The 20,079-nt window shown below is 44.6% G+C and overlaps 2 protein-coding genes across 8 annotated transcripts; one reads left to right on the plus strand and one right to left on the minus strand.

Annotated features, from left to right (window-relative positions):
• Positions 1–429: 429 nt before the first annotated feature.
• Positions 430–4,788, plus strand: ccn3 (cellular communication network factor 3). The gene is made up of 5 exons (XM_010880422.4): positions 430–1,342; positions 1,480–1,708; positions 2,353–2,604; positions 3,171–3,391; positions 3,569–4,788. The coding sequence occupies exons 1-5, from the start codon at positions 1,292–1,294 to the stop codon at positions 3,860–3,862; spliced, it is 1,047 nt and encodes a 348-aa protein (XP_010878724.1). The 5' UTR covers positions 430–1,291; the 3' UTR covers positions 3,863–4,788.
• Positions 4,789–5,545: 757 nt separating this feature from the next.
• enpp2 (ectonucleotide pyrophosphatase/phosphodiesterase 2) lies at positions 5,546–20,026 on the minus strand. Of its 7 annotated transcripts, none has more exons than XM_020054580.3 (25): positions 19,596–20,026; positions 18,838–18,943; positions 17,358–17,513; positions 16,856–16,981; positions 16,450–16,510; positions 16,251–16,348; positions 15,498–15,577; positions 15,214–15,333; positions 14,622–14,677; positions 13,248–13,313; positions 13,031–13,103; positions 12,403–12,511; positions 11,754–11,882; positions 11,367–11,398; positions 11,084–11,211; positions 10,124–10,208; positions 9,940–10,027; positions 9,490–9,659; positions 8,979–9,114; positions 8,561–8,700; positions 8,151–8,286; positions 7,807–7,884; positions 6,826–6,958; positions 6,242–6,395; positions 5,546–6,063 (listed from the first exon to the last, which is right to left on the minus strand). In XM_020054580.3, exons 1-25 carry the CDS (start codon positions 19,608–19,610, stop codon positions 5,893–5,895), a joined length of 2,646 nt encoding a protein of 881 aa, XP_019910139.1. In that variant the 5' UTR covers positions 19,611–20,026; the 3' UTR covers positions 5,546–5,892. The 7 variants fall into 7 exon arrangements, with proteins under 7 accessions (XP_019910139.1, XP_019910140.1, XP_019910134.1 ...); XM_020054581.3 differs by having other exon boundaries at positions 8,979–9,024; positions 17,358–17,562; XM_020054575.3 differs by having other exon boundaries at positions 17,358–17,562.
• Positions 20,027–20,079: the final 53 nt, after the last annotated feature.

Here is a 20,079-nt window from a genome sequence, read left to right on the forward strand (position 1 = left end):
CATGAGTTATAATAATTCTGATAATGATTAATTCGATTTTTTATAGCACAGATCTGAGAGTCTCAAAGAGATGTACAGTACATAGTAAGAGGGAAATCACCGAAGTCAGGAAGACTTGGAGTCAAGTGTCAGTGAGGCTAGAAACACCTGGTCCACCACTGATGTTTAGCAGCCACCTGCGCTGGTGATGGTTCTTAGTGGACCACTGTGTTCCTAAACTCTCACCGCACATCAGCTTGGAAGTGAAGAGCTGAGGAGTGATATGGTATAAGACCGTTAGGAGTGAGGGCGGACGGGCATTTTCAGAGCATACCGACACCAAGCATTGTTGCTTGTCTGCCATCAAGACACCTTAAGCTTTTATTACGTCAATGCTTCGGTTTTCACAAAAAGTCACCAATCGATAAATTATCTCGTAGAACACATTGTACAAGGTATCTTAAAGTGCTTTATGTTAATAAATAAAAAAAACAGATTCATTTCTGGTTTATCCAATATTAGCCTCCATTAGTGCCTGACAACTAACTCCATAAGTCCTATATTCGTCATAGTCCTAACACCAGGTTCTTTAGTTGTGTCCACACTCCACAGCGGGATATATTTCCACAGTCCGCAGCCAAATACATTTCTACACTCCACGGCCCCAAAATGTTCAACTGCCCAAATCACCATCTCCAATTGCCAAAATCCCTGACACAAATCTCATGGACGTCCGTCTCAGACAGATGGGCGTCAAAAGAACATGCACAGGCTTGACTGCAGTGGAACATATTGATCCAAAACAATTCTCTATTCCTTAGATAGTCCACTACTTTTTGCCAAATGTTTGCCATTTGGGAAAGCAGCCATGGCATTTGAAGCACTGGAGGACACACTTATGTGGACTTATTCCGGCAGCCACTTTCTAAATGATATGATAAAACCCAGATGTGGCTATACAATGGTTCACCCTATATTTATATTTACACAGCCAGAAAAAAAAAACTAAGAGCTGACTATCCACGAACTGATTATGTTATTCATGTACAGTTAGTACTGCGCAGTTCTGAGTGTGAACCCTCCGGAACTAACAGGAACATCTGAGTTGTATACTGATCCAATCAGATGCTAGAATAAGATCCAAGACTCAGCCAGCGGTAGGCCAACCTCCCCTTCATTCGTCACCATGTCGTTAGACGAGCTGTTATAAATGCCTCTGTAGAAGCAAGTTGAAGGAAAGGGGTTTCAAGAGATTCAGTAAGAAACAGACAAGGGAAATTTAACAAAGCCAGTTTTTACTTACGGCATCGAGATGTACATACTCGGAGAGAAAACACTTGTCTTTTTCTACATTTCAATACAGGTAAGTTACTACAGCTTAAATTCAGTTGCTTTAGGCTATTCAAGACTAGATATTTAATGTGGAAAGTGAACAAATTGAATTAAAGGGTTATTTTCCTGATAAACCAAACACATTTTAACGAGTTTACCTTTCTACAGATATGCTCAAATGTCTTGGCGCAGGTGTGTCCGCCAAGGTGCCGCTGTCCGCGGGAGCCTCCAATGTGTGCCCCCGGAGTTCAGCTGATTCTGGATGACTGCGCCTGCTGTCTGGTCTGTGCAAGGCAAAGAGGCCAGGTGTGTTCTGTGATGAACCCCTGTGATACACGCAAAGGTCTTAACTGCGACTACACAGCCGACGTACACAAGAGGACAGGCATTTGTGTGGGTAAGTCATTTGGATTGAACTACCGTACGGTACAGGAGTTCGTAAGTGCTGCTCGTCTTCGACAGTGTCAGAGCGCTTGGGCTAACGTTGCATAGCAAGATAACTTGTTAAGACATCGTTATGGTCCAAGAAATAGCCTACGCCGGCAAAATTCTATCGCTCACCTTAAGTGTTTTTAAAGTCAAGTTGTTTACTAAACTAACATTTAACTTGCTAAAAAACTAGAAGCTTAACTATAGCTATTGGCTCTGTAAGGTTTAATAAATGCTCACACCTTAAGTCTTTCTTCACCATAGATTATAACGTAGACCAATTAGAATGTATTCATTTCGTAGTATTCAATCAAGAATTTAGCAAATATTTTCTGGCTGAAGCCTAGGAGCATGATCCCAATGTTAGCACCAGGCTGATGCCATCCTTCTCCTGCCTGGAGCTCGTGCTGGCCTGTTTGTTCACTTTCAACCCTGCCCCCATGAAGACAAGCCAGGGTCAAGGTCACGATGACGAAAATAGCTTAATTTAAATTAATTTAAATAACATTGAACTTAAATATTTCCAATTGTAGATTGTATCCAGTTATAGCAATATAGGAACATTTAAGGGTATTGATTTGTGATATTTATTTTGCTCCTCTTTCCTAACAGCCCACGAGGGAGACATCTGCCTATTGGATGGGTCTGTTTACCAGAACGGGGAGACCTTCTTCCCCAGTTGCAAGTACCAGTGCACCTGCACAGACGGTCAGATCGGATGCGTGCCACGATGTGACCTGGACCTGATGCTACCAGGCCCTGATTGCCCTTTTCCCAGAAAGGTTGAAGTCCCAGGGGAATGTTGTGAGAAATGGGTGTGTGAGCCCCAACCAGAGGCCAGCGCCCTGGGCTTAGCAATGGCCGGTAAGTGTTTCCCTCTTTATGGCTACATCTCAAATGGCAGCATATTCCCTGTAAACTGCCCTGTGTTGGGAACAGTGGACCAAGTGATGCAGGCCTCTCTACTCCCTTTCTTTGTCATGTGACTGGCAGTCAGGTGCAGACTCTGGCATGCCTCTGGCTTCACTTGCCTGGCTTTGTGTGAAGGGAAATTCAGAGTACCTCAGAGGGCAGACAGAGACTCACCGAGGCTGACTTATCACAGGTTTACCAGGTGTCCTCAGTGGAAACCTATTGAGACCAGCCAGTATATTTCATTCAGTTCTGGAAGAGTTTTTTTTACCTAACCAATATTTTGATAATGTTTTGGTTGCATTAATAAAAAGATTTTTCAAGAACTGTTGATTTAATTTTACTTTATTATAAATTGGCTATGGCTGTGCATAAGACAATCCCTCAACACCAATCACAGATGCCTAACGTTAGTCTCCAGCTCTAATGCATTTTACCCAGCATTTATCATGCCGATCAATCTGGCACTGAATGTTTCCCGTGTCACAACTGTGCATCTCTTCTGTCTCCACCTGAAGCATACAGGCAGGAAGAGACGGTCGGGCTTGATTTGTGGGACCCCAGTATTAACTGTATAGAGCAGACCACAGAATGGGGCGCCTGCTCGCGGACCTGTGGCATGGGGACCTCCACCCGGGTCTCCAACAAGAACCGGCGCTGTGAGATGGTCAAGCAGACGAGGCTGTGCATCATCAGGCCCTGCGACGCACCGCAGCTTCAGAGAAATGAAACTCTGAAGGTAGGTTGTCCTCTGTTGACGGCAAATGTATCAAGAATTTTAAAAATGCCTGAATAGAAGTAAAATATTCATTATTTTTACTGAATACAACACGCGCAAGAGTTCCGACAACACACACCAGGGGGATATTACACGGTTCCCCGATTGACAACCAGATGTTCTTTCCGATTACTTCAGAGAGGCGGTAAATGCCTGAGGACGAAGAAGGTGGTCGAGCCGGTCCGATTCAGCTACAAGAACTGCACCAGCGTCCAGGCCTTCAGGCTGCGCTACTGCGGCGTGTGTACAGACGGACGCTGCTGCACCCCCCACAGCACCAAGACGGTGCAGGTGGAGTTCCGCTGTGGCCGGGGCCAAGCTGTCAAGAAACCTGTGATGTTCATCAACACCTGTGCCTGCCATAGCCACTGCCCTAGGGACAATTCCCAGTATCAGTCGTCAGACGTGGTTCACAGTGGCTACAAGTTATAGGTCATTTGATAACCGCACTGTGTACCCTACTCCTGTGACTGTATCGCCCTCTGGTGGAGAGAAGTGTGTACACCCCGGCGTTTGTTTGTCCAGTCTCAGTGCCCCGCTACGTTTTAGAGAATGAATGTGCATGCTTTTTTTTTTTTTTTGGCGTCTCCTGCTGAAAAAGGCTTTGCAACAGACTTTTAATGTTCTGCTTACTGCAGATGGCTGAAGGAATTCCACAGAGCTCATAGTTCACTTGAAGACAGCCTCTGATTGTTCCAGAGGTTATGTAGACCGCTCCAGAAAATCGCATTTTGGCTACCTACAAATGCAGTCCATGCAAATCATGTGCGTGACTCTTGCCCTCTCCCAGGCTCTCCAGCCAACCGGTTCTTGACCCACTGAACAGCCAAGTCAAAGGTTGTTCTCACAATGTACTGGTGGTTCCTACAGCAGCTTGTCAGACCCATGCCCCCAGCTTCCTGGTCACGGTCAACCTTGGTAGAATCGTTGTCAAACACTTGGTTTAAGTTTTCTTGGCGTGCAGGTTCAGTAGAAAATGTAAATTAAAATCCCGTTATACTAGGAACCAATAGTAAATCAAGTGCCCCTTGAAATAATTTGACATTATTTGATCCTTGTCTGATATGCAGTGATTTATTACAATGCTATGTCAATTTTCCTCCAACACAAAGCAAATTGTGGGCTTGTATCTAAATTTTAAGGCTTGTATCTAGTCGTCTATTGTAGAAAGACAACATTTATGTAAATACTTGATGTATAGCTTGTGTGTTTACAACAGAGAATGTATGCCTTTGTAAATCAATGTAAATATGAACTGTATAAAAAGTATGTACTTAGATGTTATTGCATTTTACACCACCTATTATATTTACAGTATTATACTTACGATTTCCTATAAAATATTTTTTTTTCTAAAAGATTGTGTTTGTCATTTTTCCAAATCAGTGATCATGGCTTGAAATGTCTGCCATGCTCAAAGCTCTGCCAAAACTGGTGTGTCAATCAGGTCTTTTAACAGCATCCAATTGAGAACATACATTTAGTCTCTTACACTGAGTAAACTGCAGCACTGTGGTGTTAAGGCAGGCTAGTGTTGTAATCAGGCATGTTGTCTGGGCAAGTGGTTCTCAAAGCTATCCTGCTGACCCACATATTAAGGCATTTTCCAGAGCTAGCACACATGAATCAACCAGCAAATCAACAAGCCATTAACTGCTTCAGTTAGGTGTAGGTAGAGGTTGGTGATCAGAATATGCCTAATTTATAACACCTGGGTTACTTGCTAGAACAAATGACTGCTACACTGTCGATTTAACTAAGGCCTAGCTGTGCATGAATTTGTTGGATCTGGTTTTCTCCCCAACTTGCAGTGCAGCTTTAACTGAGGGAAAATCTTTTAAGTTGTCTTTTTCACTATGTACACCTCTTTTTGAAGAGAATGGAGAAATCACAACACTTCTAAAACTTCATTTTAGCCTCTGGTTTCAATTTCAACCCTACAGTGATCCCTTTACAATGTCCTAGTTATCTCTACCGCTGAAATAAATATGCGATTATCAGATAATACTGACACCTTCCTTCAAAAGAACACAAGGTAAGCTGGCAAACAAAATCCAACATGAATATCCACTACCCTTCCCAACCACAACGATTGAGACCCAGTGGTACAAAACATTTTATTAGCTCTACATTTCAAATTAACTGTAACAGTCAACTGTAACATTTATTCAAAATGAAGTAGGGATCACACAACAACGACATTCATCCGAAACATTACATACTCAATTCAACCACACACACACGCACGCACACACCTAAAATGGGGCCATTCCATTCATGCCTGTAAATCACGAATAACAATGGACAGGAGAAGTGTTACATTATTTCATAAGCACAGGAACATCCATCCAACCTTTTGAAAAAGAATAATAAATATGAGAACAGACAACACATTGAAAATATACACCAGACCATCAGAGCTGCGGGGGGGGGGGGGGGGGCGTTGAAAGTGGACAGTGGTTTTAGATCTCGCTCTCATAGGTGTGCATGTGAGTCTTTAGTGACAGGATCTCAGGGTAACTCCGGCTGGTCCGGCGGTAGAAGTCGAGCCCCGTGAGGATCTCCACGTCTCGTACACGGGCCGTGTGCATCCTCATCAGATTCTCCACCCACTTGGACTCCTCATCAGAACTCTGGGACAGGAAGTGAACGCAAAACACGACAATGTCAGCGGACGGTCTGACAAACGCTCAGACCTCTCGATCCCCGCCTGTCACAATACGGGCAATAAAGAATTCCACTAGACGGAGGTCAGGGAGTCACTGGGACCCAGAGCCGGGGAGACACTGGGACCCAGAGTCAGGGACTCACATTGCAGCTCTCGTCGTTGTCCGGGCGATGGGGCAGGATGAAGGCGGAGCTGCTGAGAGGTCCCGTGCAGACATCCACGGCCTGCGTGAAGTCCAGGCAACTGGTTGTCACGCAGAAGTAGTGGGTCGGGATTGGCACAGTGCCACTGGCATATCTGCACACAGACACACACACAGACATAGCATGGATGACAGAATGAAACCAGGACAGGAATTTGTAAAGACACAGGTCGGGCCACTAGGTGGCACTGCTGTCACATTCTCCCCTTCTGAGTCTTTTTCATGACAGCGCATGGATCGGTCTCCTTCGTATAGCAAGTACAATCTTGTGAAGTGAAGTAAAATGCAAAGACTGACTCTTGAATCACAGATATGACTTCACATTGCGTTAACTCAGAGACACAGTGAGACAGTGCTGCTTCAAGGCACTACTGTGTGAGTGTGTCCCAAATTACAACCTTTTCTCTTTCAAGTGCACTACTTTTAACTACAGCCCATTGCCCTTTTCAGCAGCACACTAACTGCACTATGAAGTCAATAGGTTGAGTGTATATATTAGCAGCGGTGGAGACCAAAAGCCCTTACTGTTTCATTTTCTCTGCGGAGTCTCTCAGACCATCATAGTCATCGTCGAAAATGGGGCCACAGACTAAGTTGACCCCGTTTCTCTCCAGGGCATACTTCTTCACAAGAGTCCTCTGGAAGTAGCTCCATACTCCTGAAGGAGAGACACGGTTAAATCGTTTCCATGGTTTTTTTTAAGTTATCTGGATGTTTGCTTTTCAGATAGGATTAAATGCATAGAAATATAATTTATAGAATAAACAAACCACTGACTTCAATGTGGAGACCAGTTGAATAATTATCTTTCTATGCATCCCCATAATATCCAGGGGTTGTTACACAGTCCACTGGACATCCCCCATCTGCTGGGTCTAACCCTTTACATGAACCTTTTCGGGGTTGTTAAAACATGTTTTTTCGAACTGTGTGGCATAAAAGGGTCCAGAGGAAATCCCCAGTCCAAACCATAACCATACATACTCCAGCGCCATCTCAACCCTCCTGGGTCCCTCAGAGAGAAACTACACGGTGGTCAAGACACGAGCGGAGGTGTGTCACAAGTGTGAGAAATCCTTAATGAGGTGACCGGTGTGGTGTTCTGAGAACATTCCAGCAGAACAGAGGCAACACACACACACACCTGAGGTCACACAACTGACCGCTCACAATTGATTTACTTAAAAAATATATATATATACTTTCTTCTTTTTAACATTAACCCTAAAAAAAAGTCAAATCAAAAATCCCTTTTTGCAGTGGTCACAAAGTGCTTATACAGGTCCTTGGCCTAAAACACCAAAGAGTAAGCAATGAGATGTTTAAGCAGATATAAGTAAAAGTAATCACTTCCACAGAGGCTCCATTCAGGCTGAGCGAGAACAGTTTAGCCAAAAACCTGTTACCGATCAATGCTAGTTTACCTTGTCAGTGTAAATTAAGTTTGTGGGGATTCCGCGCATTACATGAGACATGCCAAGTTCTTTTAAAGTTGTTTTGACTTACTCTTGAATGCTGGGTACATGGGTACAGTGTTTGTGATGAGGACTGCGTCAGATTTGCCATCTTGGGTTGAAGACAGCTCTATATACACAAAGACAGTGGAAAGAGCACACGGCACATGAACACAGTAATATTTCTATGGCACCATTATGTATTACCTGAAACAAAACTGGTGTTTCTCGGCGTTAGCCAAACTGGTGCTGCCCGTATCCAGAAAGCGCTTCAGAGCAGGAATTCTGAGCAAGGACGCGGTTTGACTTTTGAAACGCAATGGATCAACACTACAAGGGCAGATCGGGATCAGCGCTCGTACAGTATGAATTTTAAGAGCAGACATGAGGACGCACCTGGAGGATAGAGGAATCCATAGGAGGTCTGTTTGTCAGCCTTGTAGCTGGAGCATGACTGGCTGAAGGCTGCAGGGACACGGATGTCAGGCCTGACACAGTTACTCAGATGCTCTGGAAGAGGTGTTACTTCAACCTGGAAAATACCATCACAACATTAGACTCCTGGTTAGGCTAAGGTGAGGGTTAGACCACAACACTGGATTACCCAGTAAAAGTATAGACAACGAATGACGATAGCCCCCACTTTGTCAGCGACGAGCAATTAAAGGATCAATGGAGAAGCGCCAGCTTTCCCGAAACAAAGCCAGGGACACTTTAACTGTACATTAAAACAGCTTGTGTAGCTGAAATTAAAATAAACGACGGGTATGAAACACTGAAGGATCCCATGCTGCCATGCGACATACCTGTTTTGAGACTGTATAGGAGGTCCACAGCGGCATGAAAAGTGCTTCACTGTACCCGCTGATATAGTCACTGTGATGGAGTATGCTGTATTTGGCGCGGAACAAAACCGCTGGTCGTCCATAAGGGAGGTTCTTGCTGTCTGGAAGAAAAGACAAAACATACAACAGGGCCTGTAACAAGACACTAAACATGCCATTGAACAGTAACACGAAACACAGTAGAGCTAACAAAACAACATCAACCATAAACTTTACTGACAATTAAGTGGTAAAAACTTTACAAGCAGCTCTGATATACTGAAGGTAATAACACAGTAATGCACATCTGTGCAACTAGCATGATTGTGGTAATAACAGGACAATGACCGTGTTAGAACTTATTTTATTAGCGTTACGGCACAGACGCCATGAGACGTACCATCAGTGGCTTGCCTCAGTCTCTGATTGAGCTCTTCCACTTTGTTCTGCAACAGACAGAGCCACAGTGACTCCAGGTTATAGCCTCTTACAAGGGTGATTTTCATTGCTCTCTGCCCCCTATTTTTTGAACGCAACTGCAAAAGATTGGAAGTGAAAATCTCTTGCAAGAGATCTATAAACCATGTAGAAGCATGATTACTTCACAGACAGAAGCAGGTAAAGGAATTAAAAAAAACATGAGTGTATAGCAGCAACTGTTGATTTCATCAGTAACAGAACAATTTGTCCCGTTACTTATGAAACAATTGACAAGTTCCAAAACAAGACACAAAACTATTTAGACATTTAACAAACTTGACCAGTTATGACAACTCCAACAGGTATCAGCCAAATCATAGGTCAAAAACACATGCATTAAAATTCAATTTACACTTGTGTATAATCAATTTCATCCATGACCTTTGAGCACAGAGATGATTCCAATCGATTTACGTCAAACGGTAGCTAACCTTGTCGTCACAGCTGCAGCCCAAGTCGTCGCTCAGAGCTGCGACCGGGGCTGACGGAGTGGGCTTAGAAACCTCCTCCGGCATGGTGGGCTTATGGACAGGGCTCTTCAACAGATGGTTCAGACTGCCATGAGTGCCATTGTTGGGAGCAGGCTTCAGGCCAAGCAGATCTGAGGAGTGTTACGGAGTCAAGTCCACACAGAGTATCGGAGGAGGGTTACAGACTCAAGTCAATACTGCGTAACAATCCACAATTAAGGGGTGAATCAATGTGTTGTTGATGACAGACCATAGCGACTAATAATGTAATACTTGCAAGTTGCATGTATCAGCCGCTAATAATACATTAGCCCTTGCATTTATTGTGGAGCTAATGATGTAGTAACTGCCATTTTGGGACCCCTTTATCTTTCAGGGTCTGAAAACTGCGGAAATGAAAAAACTCCTCACCACACATGACGTTATAGAGTTCAATGTTTTCAAAAACTGGAACTTTAGTCTTGAATTTAAACGTAGGCCCGTATCCCAGGAAAATTGTCTAGAAGAATGTCAGAACAGCGCAGGGATTAATAATTCATATCAAAGAACAACATACGTTAATTAATCACACTTAACAGAACTAGTTCTAGCACACCTGCATGCTGTTGATCTTATTATCATAACCATGATCTCCTGATATACATTTCCCAGGATGCCTCTTTCCTCCTTCTATGGGTTTCCTGTAATAGACAAGGTTGTTTATAAATAATAAACAGGCTTTGAAGTAATTAATCCACATTTTAACTATGTTTATGAAAAGTCTACTAAGTGTCAGTGCAAACAACTAAACGTATCCATCGTGAGAAAATACTTTCCCCGGCAAATGAAAGATTTAGCGGACAATTCACGCTTTGGTTTTAATCAGAGAAATACCTACACTCTCAAAAAGGCAGAAACACAAGGTGTAGGCTAAACAAACAAGCTAGGAAATTGTCTCAGATTTTCATACAATTTATTAAAACACCACACGGATGGAGTGATGTCAGTGTGAACTGAGGGATTCAGTTCAGCAAGGCCAACCCCCACAACTCCCCTCAAAAGCTCTGGATGTACTACTAAGTATACAGTCAACACTACATTCAGTGATGTCTGCGTATGTGGGGGACCCACAAGCACGTAGACGGCAGAAGCACGACTGGCAGTTTTTCTTCATTCGATTTCATTTAATTTGAAAGTCTGTTTGACTCCGCATGCTGCAAAACCTGCTCGAGGGTTTAGAATGTATCACTCAGAAAGCATACAGTTCACGACTCACAGTGCCAGCTATTAAATGTGTCTCTATCTTAGCAGGCGGGAGGAGAGATCTCAATGATCTCTTTCTTTTAGCACCGGGCCATGCCAACTCAAACACAACGATGAGCCGCTGGCGCGGGCCTATTCTTGACAAGGTCTCTCCCTCCGTCTCCGAAACATTGATTTGTTTTTCATACAGGGCAACTACCTCACGGGTTTACCCTAGCAGCGACAACTTTCCGCCCAGTCCGACCAACGCTGACTGTGACGTATTGAGTGTGTCCAGGGTAATGTTGTCGGAAGTGGCCTGAGAGAGGCCTACCTCATGACGTGCCACTTTCTCTCCACTAGCAGATGGATGTCCTCGATCCTCCGGTTGTTGGCGTAATGAAGGCGTTTGGGAAGATGCTGCTTCAAGTAGGGCTTGAAGTGCTGGTCCGTCTTTTTACACTGCGGGGAAAATAGGTCCAATCTTTTTTAAAGCCTTTTGTTATTCTGAATTTCTCACCTTTATGTCTGAAAACACAGGGCGAATGTTAATATTTGTCCGGATATCGATTTAGGGAAGACAATGGCCGTAGAATTACAAAGTATATCGTACTCACGGTAAGATTAGCAACAACCAATTTAGCGTCATCTGAAAAAGACAAAAGTTACGATTTAGGCTACAGTGGACAGTTGGGAAATGTTGTCCCTACTCTTCTGATGACGCAGATAATAACCGGCTCAGGGGGAGTCGGGACCATAGACTCGGTGGATAGGCCGAAGACTGAGTTCTCTGACCTGGCCATGTGACCCAGTCACATGTGTTACTTTGTCATTTCCAGTGTAAAAATGTAGGACTTGGCTTTGACCTAAAAAAAACTGTATTAACCCTTGTATCAACCCTAACATAATTTATTAACATATTATAAACAAAGCTCAAATTACGTTACGATATAATTGACATACTGTAAACTAATGAAAATGGAAACAAAGAGACATTAACTCACATTTAGGGTTGTTGGGATACCTGGATCGGATCCTGCCCAACGACCCAGGAATTAGAATGATGTCATCAACAGTGGACGGCATGTATGAGCTGAGGAACTCTGTCCTCTCACAGTGGGCCTCCTCCATACCTGAACACACATCAGCAATTATTCATTCATTACTATATAGTATAATGTGTGAAGGAAAAGTGTGGTTCAAAGAGTGTTTCATTTCCAATATTTCAAACAGTCTTCCTACACTTCCAATTTTGTGACTTCATGGTGGTCTCATCCAAACAACAGCGAGTATGTCAAAGACTTACGTTTCGTCCAATCACATCCCACCAATCCTTTCTGATTCCTATAACACCAATCAACCAGCAGGTTTACGCTGGCAAAGGCCTGCCTAAGAGGACACATTACCCAGACAACAACCACAATTGAGCAAGCTGGCGTCCCCGTCTGACATCTATCGTCCGCGGCCGGCGCTTCGCCCCGAGTGTGCTGCCCTGCATCGGCCCCTTGGGGGCACAGACGGTATGCCGCGGCCGGGATTTGATCTATTGAAGTACCAAGTAATTTTGGGCTACCTATGAAAAGGGACTGACTATGAAAAGCAGCCAGAGGAGTCAGCTGGGTGTCATGTAAAGGCCCAGGGGTGACGTCGTACCGTGGTCTCCCACCAGGATGATGTTCACACATCGATGGAGCTTCATCTGTTTCAGGCCGTCCATCAGCCGACCAATGGTCTTGTCGATCTCCCTCAGGGGGCTGTTCAGCTGGAGGACAGAACACACACTGATCAACACTGGCAGGGAAATCGCAGTGGTCGCGGGGGGTATCGTCCAGGATATTATCCAAATGCCTCTGCGAAGTTGCACAACAACGTGATGAAACTGAAAACTGCACAAGAGGCTTAATCAGTTCCACACTACACTGCTTGTGAGTTCCTGGGTTCATCTGGGGCCTTTCTAGGGCTGGACTGACAGATAATTCAGAACGCCAGCGTGTGTTGTTTTGAATGTGTGCAACATCTGGCATAAGTGCTGTTTTGTAGAGCTCCTCAACACAACCAAAACAATCTCCTTTCGGCCTTAGTGCCACAACCATCAAGAACCACTACCATCAAGACCCACCCAGACGACTCTCAACCATCAACAAAATGATCCCGGCACCCTGACACCAGCCCCTAGACCCTGCGCCCTGGCCCCAGACCCAGCCGCCTGACCCCAGACCCAGCCGCCTGACCCCAGACCCAGCCGCCTGACCCCAGATCCCGGCACCCTGACTCAGCTCACCTCTGTACTCATGGGCCCCAGTTTGTGTCCATCTGTGTCCGGTTGCTCTGAGTGTATGGCATAGACATACGGCCTGAAACAACAGCACAGGAAGGAAGCTTAGAATGGCAGCGTACCTGTACCATCCCACCCCAGGATTCAATGTGTGAAACGGAATTAGCTGACGTCACATGGTCGCTGACAGCGGCAGGAAGCCAGAAGAAGCCGTTGTGGTTACCTCTGTCCATCTGGCAGGTGGAGCCACTGCAGGATGGTCATAACACGCCTCTCCAGTGGGATCGAACTGAAAAGACACATCAGTCGGGTTCACAACGTGGACCGCAAACAAAGTCTTCACTTGGACCAAGCACAAAGGTGTGTGGCACATACATGTACATGCATCCCCCTAACTACTGAACACCGCCCCCCCCACCACGATTATAAGAGCCTCATCGCCGTTATAATCTGGTCACCGCCACAGTTTGTCTTTTTTCTGTCAGATGTGTGGTAGACAATCTCATGTGCCGCCAGGATTCACGGCTTGAACCAGCCTCTTTAAAATGCGTTTTTACGACACAGTGAAAGCTGCCAGATTAACGTCCCCCTGAGATTGTAAAACCACGAGCATGGCCCAGTGAAGTGATAAGAACAGGATACAACACATTTAAAGCTCTCTCCACCCCCCCCATCCCCTCCACCCCCCCCCCCCGGGAAGCCTATGAACCTCAAAGCCTCCCCTTCCGCTCCTGGCTTGAGGAGCGGTTGGCCACCAACAGACCTCAGTTCTCCAGCCCACAAGGCACAGCTGCCAGCCATCAGCCCCGTGATCGGCCTCCCCAAACCGGGGCCTGACATGTGGAGGAGCTGGGTGGTGCCTAGTGGGTATGGAGCGGACTAAACCTTATCCTCCTAAATCTCCACAGGGGGCCCCCCGTCTTTCCCTCTGCCCCTCTGGTGTTGGTTAAGACCTCCCTGTAGTGAGACAGAAGAGTCCCCCACAAGCCACCGTCAACAAAACTCCTTATTACCGCGTCTCCTTTGGAGCTCTTTGGTTTTCGCCATTACAAAGTACGGTAACGTTAAACCCTCCGCTACCTCCTCGGCCGCCCCCCGGGCACACCACAGGAAGTGCACCTTGAAATGCACTTTGACCTCGGCGCGTTTTGAAGGAGTCCCCCGGCTGGCCAGGTTCACAGGCTGACGCCCTGCTGTACGTTAATGGGCCCATTACTGCAAATGGCTAGTAAAACAGCTAGGGCTCCACACCGCCACATTGAGGTCCGTCTCAAAGGCGGCTGTGTCCTATGAATGCAAGGCTTTGTTTTCCTCCAGGCCTGCTGGCATTGGGTTAGCGGGAGGGTACGACCAAACAAGAACATGCCGGTCTCCAGACTATATTTTCTACCTGAACTCCACACAGCCACATTATGACAATATATAGGGCCGGTTTTGCAGACACAGATTAAGCCTAGTCTAGGTCTTTTTTTTGTCCTGTGGAGAATCCTGACTGAGCGAGCTGGGACGAGATATGGGCATGTAACAGCATTCAAAAATATTGGCACATGATGGAAACAAACATTCTTCAGATGTGGTTTTTGGCAGAGAGACTTACAAAGGCCAAAAGAAGGTGCCAGCCTTCACCCCCTGTTTCACTGCTGTGATCCATATCTAGGACAAAGAAACAGGATTTTCTTTATTAAACACAATATAAATAAAGGACTTGCAATCGTTGACTTTTTAAACAGACAATATTACACATGCAATCAAATAAGCGCATTCGAGACATGTCCTTAAAAAAAAAAAAGTGTGTAACCTTAAAACAAATTTGGTACAGATGTATGGCAGTATTCAACAAAATGAGCCTGAACACCCTCCACCACAACATCTCACAAACAGATATTTACAGTTATTGGATTGGAACTCAGTTTTATTAAACACTCACAGGCATCTTTAACAATTGAATATGGGGAGGGAGGGAGAGAGAGGGAGGGAGAGAGAGGGGGCGAGAGAGAGAGAGAGAGAGAGAAAGGGAGAGTGAGAAAGAAAATAATCCTGGCCAGCTGTAAGTGTAGCCATTACCATGCAAATAGAACACAGACACAGGCCTTTGAGAATGGTGATGCTTATAGAATGGGGGGGAGGGGGTTCCTAAAAGGACTTTTGGCTCGACTAAAGACCAAAGAGGAGAGCCCGAGACAACTCACCGGCTGACCTCCCCACCAACGGTGATTCAGTTTCTCCCGGCCACGCAGGTTAAAGTTGGCATTGAAGACGGGGTCATACATCGAGTTGCCCACTATGCCATGGGACTCGGGGTACAGGCCCTGCGGTGGACCACAACAGAGGCGTCACCCCGTTGCTTAGGAACCATGAATTTAGGATAGGTTTTGTGGGTCACACTGTTCACCCGGTAACTTAAGCATGAGAAACCAGGACACACACAAACCAGGACACACACAAACCAGGACACACACAAACCAGGACACACCGTTGCAAGTGTGTACATATTGGGGAAGGTTTTGGTGGGGTACATCGGCCTCATGTAGGGAGCGTGGGTACCGCAACTTCCTGAAAAAAAATAAACAAACAGATACGGCGACAATGTGAAGAATCGTGTAGATCAAGAGCAAAGAGTTTTCAATTGTAAACGTTTTACTGATTTTGTTCATTTTAGTCAGTAACACCCAGAACACACACCCCCGCACCATAGCGTCCAATCATCAGTTTGAACAGATATTTTCCTTAACTGACGCTGCAGGCAGTTTGCTGTATTTTTCTCTGAGCAGGGGAATCAACGATTGATCAAACCACTGAGACAGAGGGCTGCCTATTAGCCCTGCTCACCCTAACCCTAGAGATCTGACTCACTCGAGTCAGTAAAAATAGTGATAAAAATGACAAATCAAGACTTCCCGGCACACCCAGAAGAGGACTGGTCACCCCTCTGAGCCTGGGTCCTCTCTAGGTTTCTTCCTAAATTTCGGCCTTCTTAGGGAGTTTTTCCTAGCCACTGAAATTCAACACTACTGTTGTTTGCTCCTTGGGGTTTATACCGGGTGTTTTTGTAAAAGCAATTTGTGACAACTGCTGTTATAAAAAGGGCTTTATAAATACATTTGATTGATTGACTAATCACAACTCTCAAGTCAGAAAAAGTAGAAGAAAAAAAATTATTATAATAATAAAAAGAGTACAAATCTATTGCAAACGCATCGCTACTGTTGGGGTGGTTCTGTCTTACGGAGTTTCTCGATGTTCGGTATCACGGTGCTTCCCCTCTTCATGTAGGAAGCTCTGAAGCCATCCACTGACAGCATGATGAGAGGAGGACGGACGAACCTGAGGAGATAAGACCACCTCACCGTGACCCACAGGCCACTTAAGTTGTGCGATTCGCTGCGTAGCGTTAAGTCAGACGGCGTGCAGACAAGGCGTCTTACCCCGCTGGACATTCATGGGCTTTTATGTCTTCACAGTCGTCTTGCAACCAGGTGGTCTCCCCTTTAAAGAAAGTGGTCCAATTCAGTGTCAATCGAAGTGTTCAAGAAACCCTACACACTAAAACTGGAAAATATACAGCCGAACATAAACGTCATGACAACAGTCGGAACGGTTCGGTGGTCTAGGAGCGGTCCACGGGTGTAATGGGCCGGGCCACAACCGGTAGGACATCTGTACAGTCACAGCATGTGTCAGAATCCCACCAACTGCTCTTCAGTAAAAACTCTCGCCTTTATACTCCCACAATATTTCTAAATACACCAGAAAATATATCAAAAAAAGTTTGTGAAAGCACGTACTGAACTAGAGGATGTTTTAGAAACATTTTAGCGTTGCGCGTCTAACCTTTGCAGAGCGTTTTATAGTTGGTGCAGCAGTCTCCTTTGGTCAAACAGTCCTCGGAGCAGTGGCAGGCATGCTGGTCCCTCCTGGTCTCACCACATCGCTCCTTACTGCACTCAAAACCTCCCTCTGGACACAGTCAATCAATCGATTGAAAGGACGTAAATCAGACGATGATTTAAAAACCTCCCAGCGTTCCTGAGACACCTTAACAACACATTTCTCTCAACAGCATCCAGATGTCCAGTTCAACTACGACTCAAGTTAACATTATGCATGCGGTGACGTGCGCCCTTTGGAAGCCAACATACAATATGTACAAGTAGCCAGGGAGACAGGTATGTTAGAGCGATACAGAGGTGAAAGGCATGGAAACGGGGCATGTCTGGTCTTGGACTAAGAGAGAGGTTTAACTTGATTTGGAAGATCACACTGATGAATAAAGGGAACGTGAGTTTTAAAAGGCCACCAACCCTGAGACAGGTTGGGGAGGCTTCAGGCTTACCTGTCCTCAAGCAATGCTCATCAAAATCCTGACAGCAGCTATTGTAGGTTTTACATAAATTGTCACAGCGGCAGTGGGGGGGTTCGGCCTCGTCCAACTCAAAACATCTGTTCTTGCATGATCCTGTTGTGTCGATCAACACAGACTCTGAGCGAGCTAGAGCGGAGAGAGACAAACAACCATCCATATCCCTTAGGGTACTGCTCTGAGAAGAAGAAAAAAAGAGCTTCTCAGTGGGTTCCCTAAAAGTCCTAACGGTTCTAGGTAGCGCCGTTTTTCCTGAGAGTATTGGAATAGGCAATAATTTCAAGCTGTTTCACAATTGAAACGGATGCCTGACTATATTGACCCCAACCTTCTAAGACAGTTACATTGGAGTTTGAAAACCATCTCCAGTACCCAAAACGTGCCTAATTGAGGATGGGGACCGACTGCACCAAGCCAGTATAATAACTGGGTTCCATAACAAGAGGTTCCTTGTTTATTCGGAGACGCAAAAAAATAAATAATGGAACGCGTAAGAGGCCATGGAAGAACTCTGCGCAACATTTAAATTATATTTTTTTCTCGGAGTAATAGCTGCTAGGCTTGAAGCTTAAACGCAAACGTTTCTATGACAAACCCTTCGAAGATGCAGTAAATTAATTGAGGGTAACTAGGGAAAGGGGAAGAATTTATTTTTCTCAATCTTCTTTTACAGCTTTATCTGTCATGTTTTCTATTCAAACCTGCGTTTTTACATGCAGTTTCAGAATTGTGGCAGGAACGGCTGAAAAGCTTTAGGTATTGACACATGGTAGCACTGAGTAAATACATCTCAAGCATACCTAAACAGGCCAATCAACCTTGAATAGGGCAACAGAAATAGGTTGTTTGAATTAAATGTGGCGCGTTCATTTGGGTTCACTAGCAGGCACATCACATCTGATGGAAAACAAACCACAAACTGATTTTTTAAATTTCGTTGAAACAGTAACCTATATAGGGGGAAAGTAACTTCCTTGCAATTGCGTGTTATCATTTAATGGTGAACAGTTGTCAAGTAAGTCGACGGATTGGCGAATGATTGATTGCTCTGCTCCTAAGTCAGTACGGGACTTAATTTAGTTCAACGTTAATGTCTCTAAGTATCAAAGGGAGTTTTCTATATGACTTGTTTAAAATGGCAGAGGGAAAGGTAGATATATACATCTAAAGCCAAAATACATAATGACTTTCCAAAGTATACTGTAGCTTACAGTTGATTTTGGAATATAAACTAAAGAGAATATTATTCTGGTTTGCTTGCAATTCGCCATGCATAATATTACCCCCAATATGTCATTAACTAACTATATACAATGAACAATGCCTTCACTGTTGCAATAATAATATACCCATAAATTATTGTCTCAAAAACTGACCCATGCACACCTACATATATGGAAAAACTATTTCCCGCGATATATTTACATCAAAACAGTTGTCAGTGCATTCTTACTTTCAGTTCTGGACGTAGCAGCCTCCTCTCCAGACCTTTTAGAGCGATGATAAACATATCCCAAGCAGATATCCGAGCCATAGAGGATGGAGATGATACAGAAAACCTTTGAAAACAACGCAGAAAAGATCAATCAAAAAAATAAATACATCGACCACCGGCTACACCAAAGTGAAATGTTTACGAAATTAGAACAATAACGATACCTGTTTTAATGATATATTATATTTCCCCATTAGGCCTATGTCAGTTCAGACATACACAAATCGTGTTAAGCCCAATTGCAGTGACAGTGCGTTCTGACTGAGCTCCAAAATATCAGAGTCTGTGCAACGTGGAGGCGTGGCAAAGTTGTAATTTCGCCACAACACCTGTTCACGGTGCCAAGATGGCCTTTTTCCAGGTCTGAATTCAGTGAAACAAGTAAAAGTGCTTGTACCGCTGTTTGATTTTAGTGGGCAGTTAACTTAATGAAAGTGAACGCACCGCGGACCACCCCAGTGAATGCATAACAATCGCCTTTGATACTTTTCAAGTCGGTTTCCACTTTCAAATGATCATTGTCCCTTTGTACTGCAAATTACAATTAGCAAGTGACGGTAACCGAACGAGGTTAATTCAAAATAGGTCGAGAACAGCATGACATGATAGAAAGCTTAGATTTTTTACAACACACAAGTAGGCTAATTATACTGAACGTAAACTATAGGAAAACATTAAAAATAATGGACCTTAAAACCTTGCGTGAACTGTCTTACCTTACCAATTTCCATAGAAACATGATCTTCTTTGGGGGACAGTTTGTACCAACTGCAATTTACCCGGAGTGACTTACAGCTTTCCTGACACGACCACAGAGATTATAGCTGAGCTCGTCAGGACCAGTGGCTGATATATTTCTTTGGTGGAGGAAAATGCAAAACTGCAGAAATGTGAACTATATAACATCATTAACTGACTTCGAATGGTAATTTGGCAAACAAAGACAAGAAAAATGCATAATTCACTTAAATCAACCCCCACTAAAGTGCCAACGGCGAGATTCCATGGCTTCATTGAGGACATTCAGGCAAGAAATGCGAAGGTATTGCTTTGCTGAACTCGCAAAAGGCCAAACAAGATCTCCACATCACAGATAAACCTGATTACTCGAACCAGAACATTTCCTATGTCGGCTGCGCCCCCCCCGGACACAGCGCACATCCGCGGTATAACGGTCACATATCACGTACCCCAGAGATT

Source organism: Esox lucius, chromosome 16 (genome assembly GCF_011004845.1).
Source record: "Esox lucius isolate fEsoLuc1 chromosome 16, fEsoLuc1.pri, whole genome shotgun sequence".
Classification (NCBI taxonomy): Eukaryota; Metazoa; Chordata; class Actinopteri; order Esociformes; family Esocidae; genus Esox; species Esox lucius.

What these genes read in the sequence shown, in the direction of transcription:
- enpp2 (XM_020054575.3), bottom strand. Translation starts at nt 19,618, where the DNA reads ATGTTTCTATGGAAATTGGTAAG. An exon ending in TGGTTGTTGCTAATCTTACC is followed by an intron (nt 11,212 to 11,366) that starts GTGAGTACGATA and finishes TTTTCCCCGCAG; the next exon opens with TGTAAAAAGACGGACCAGCA. An exon ending in TGGATTCCTCTATCCTCCAG is followed by an intron (nt 7,885 to 8,150) that starts GTGCGTCCTCAT and finishes TTGTGTATATAG; the next exon opens with AGCTGTCTTCAACCCAAGAT.
- ccn3 (XM_010880422.4), top strand. Translation starts at nt 1,292, where the DNA reads ATGTACATACTCGGAGAGAAAACACTTGTCTTTTTCTACATTTCAATA. An exon ending in GAGGACAGGCATTTGTGTGG is followed by an intron (nt 1,709 to 2,352) that starts GTAAGTCATTTG and finishes CTTTCCTAACAG; the next exon opens with CCCACGAGGGAGACATCTGC. An exon ending in CCTGGGCTTAGCAATGGCCG is followed by an intron (nt 2,605 to 3,170) that starts GTAAGTGTTTCC and finishes CTCCACCTGAAG; the next exon opens with CATACAGGCAGGAAGAGACG.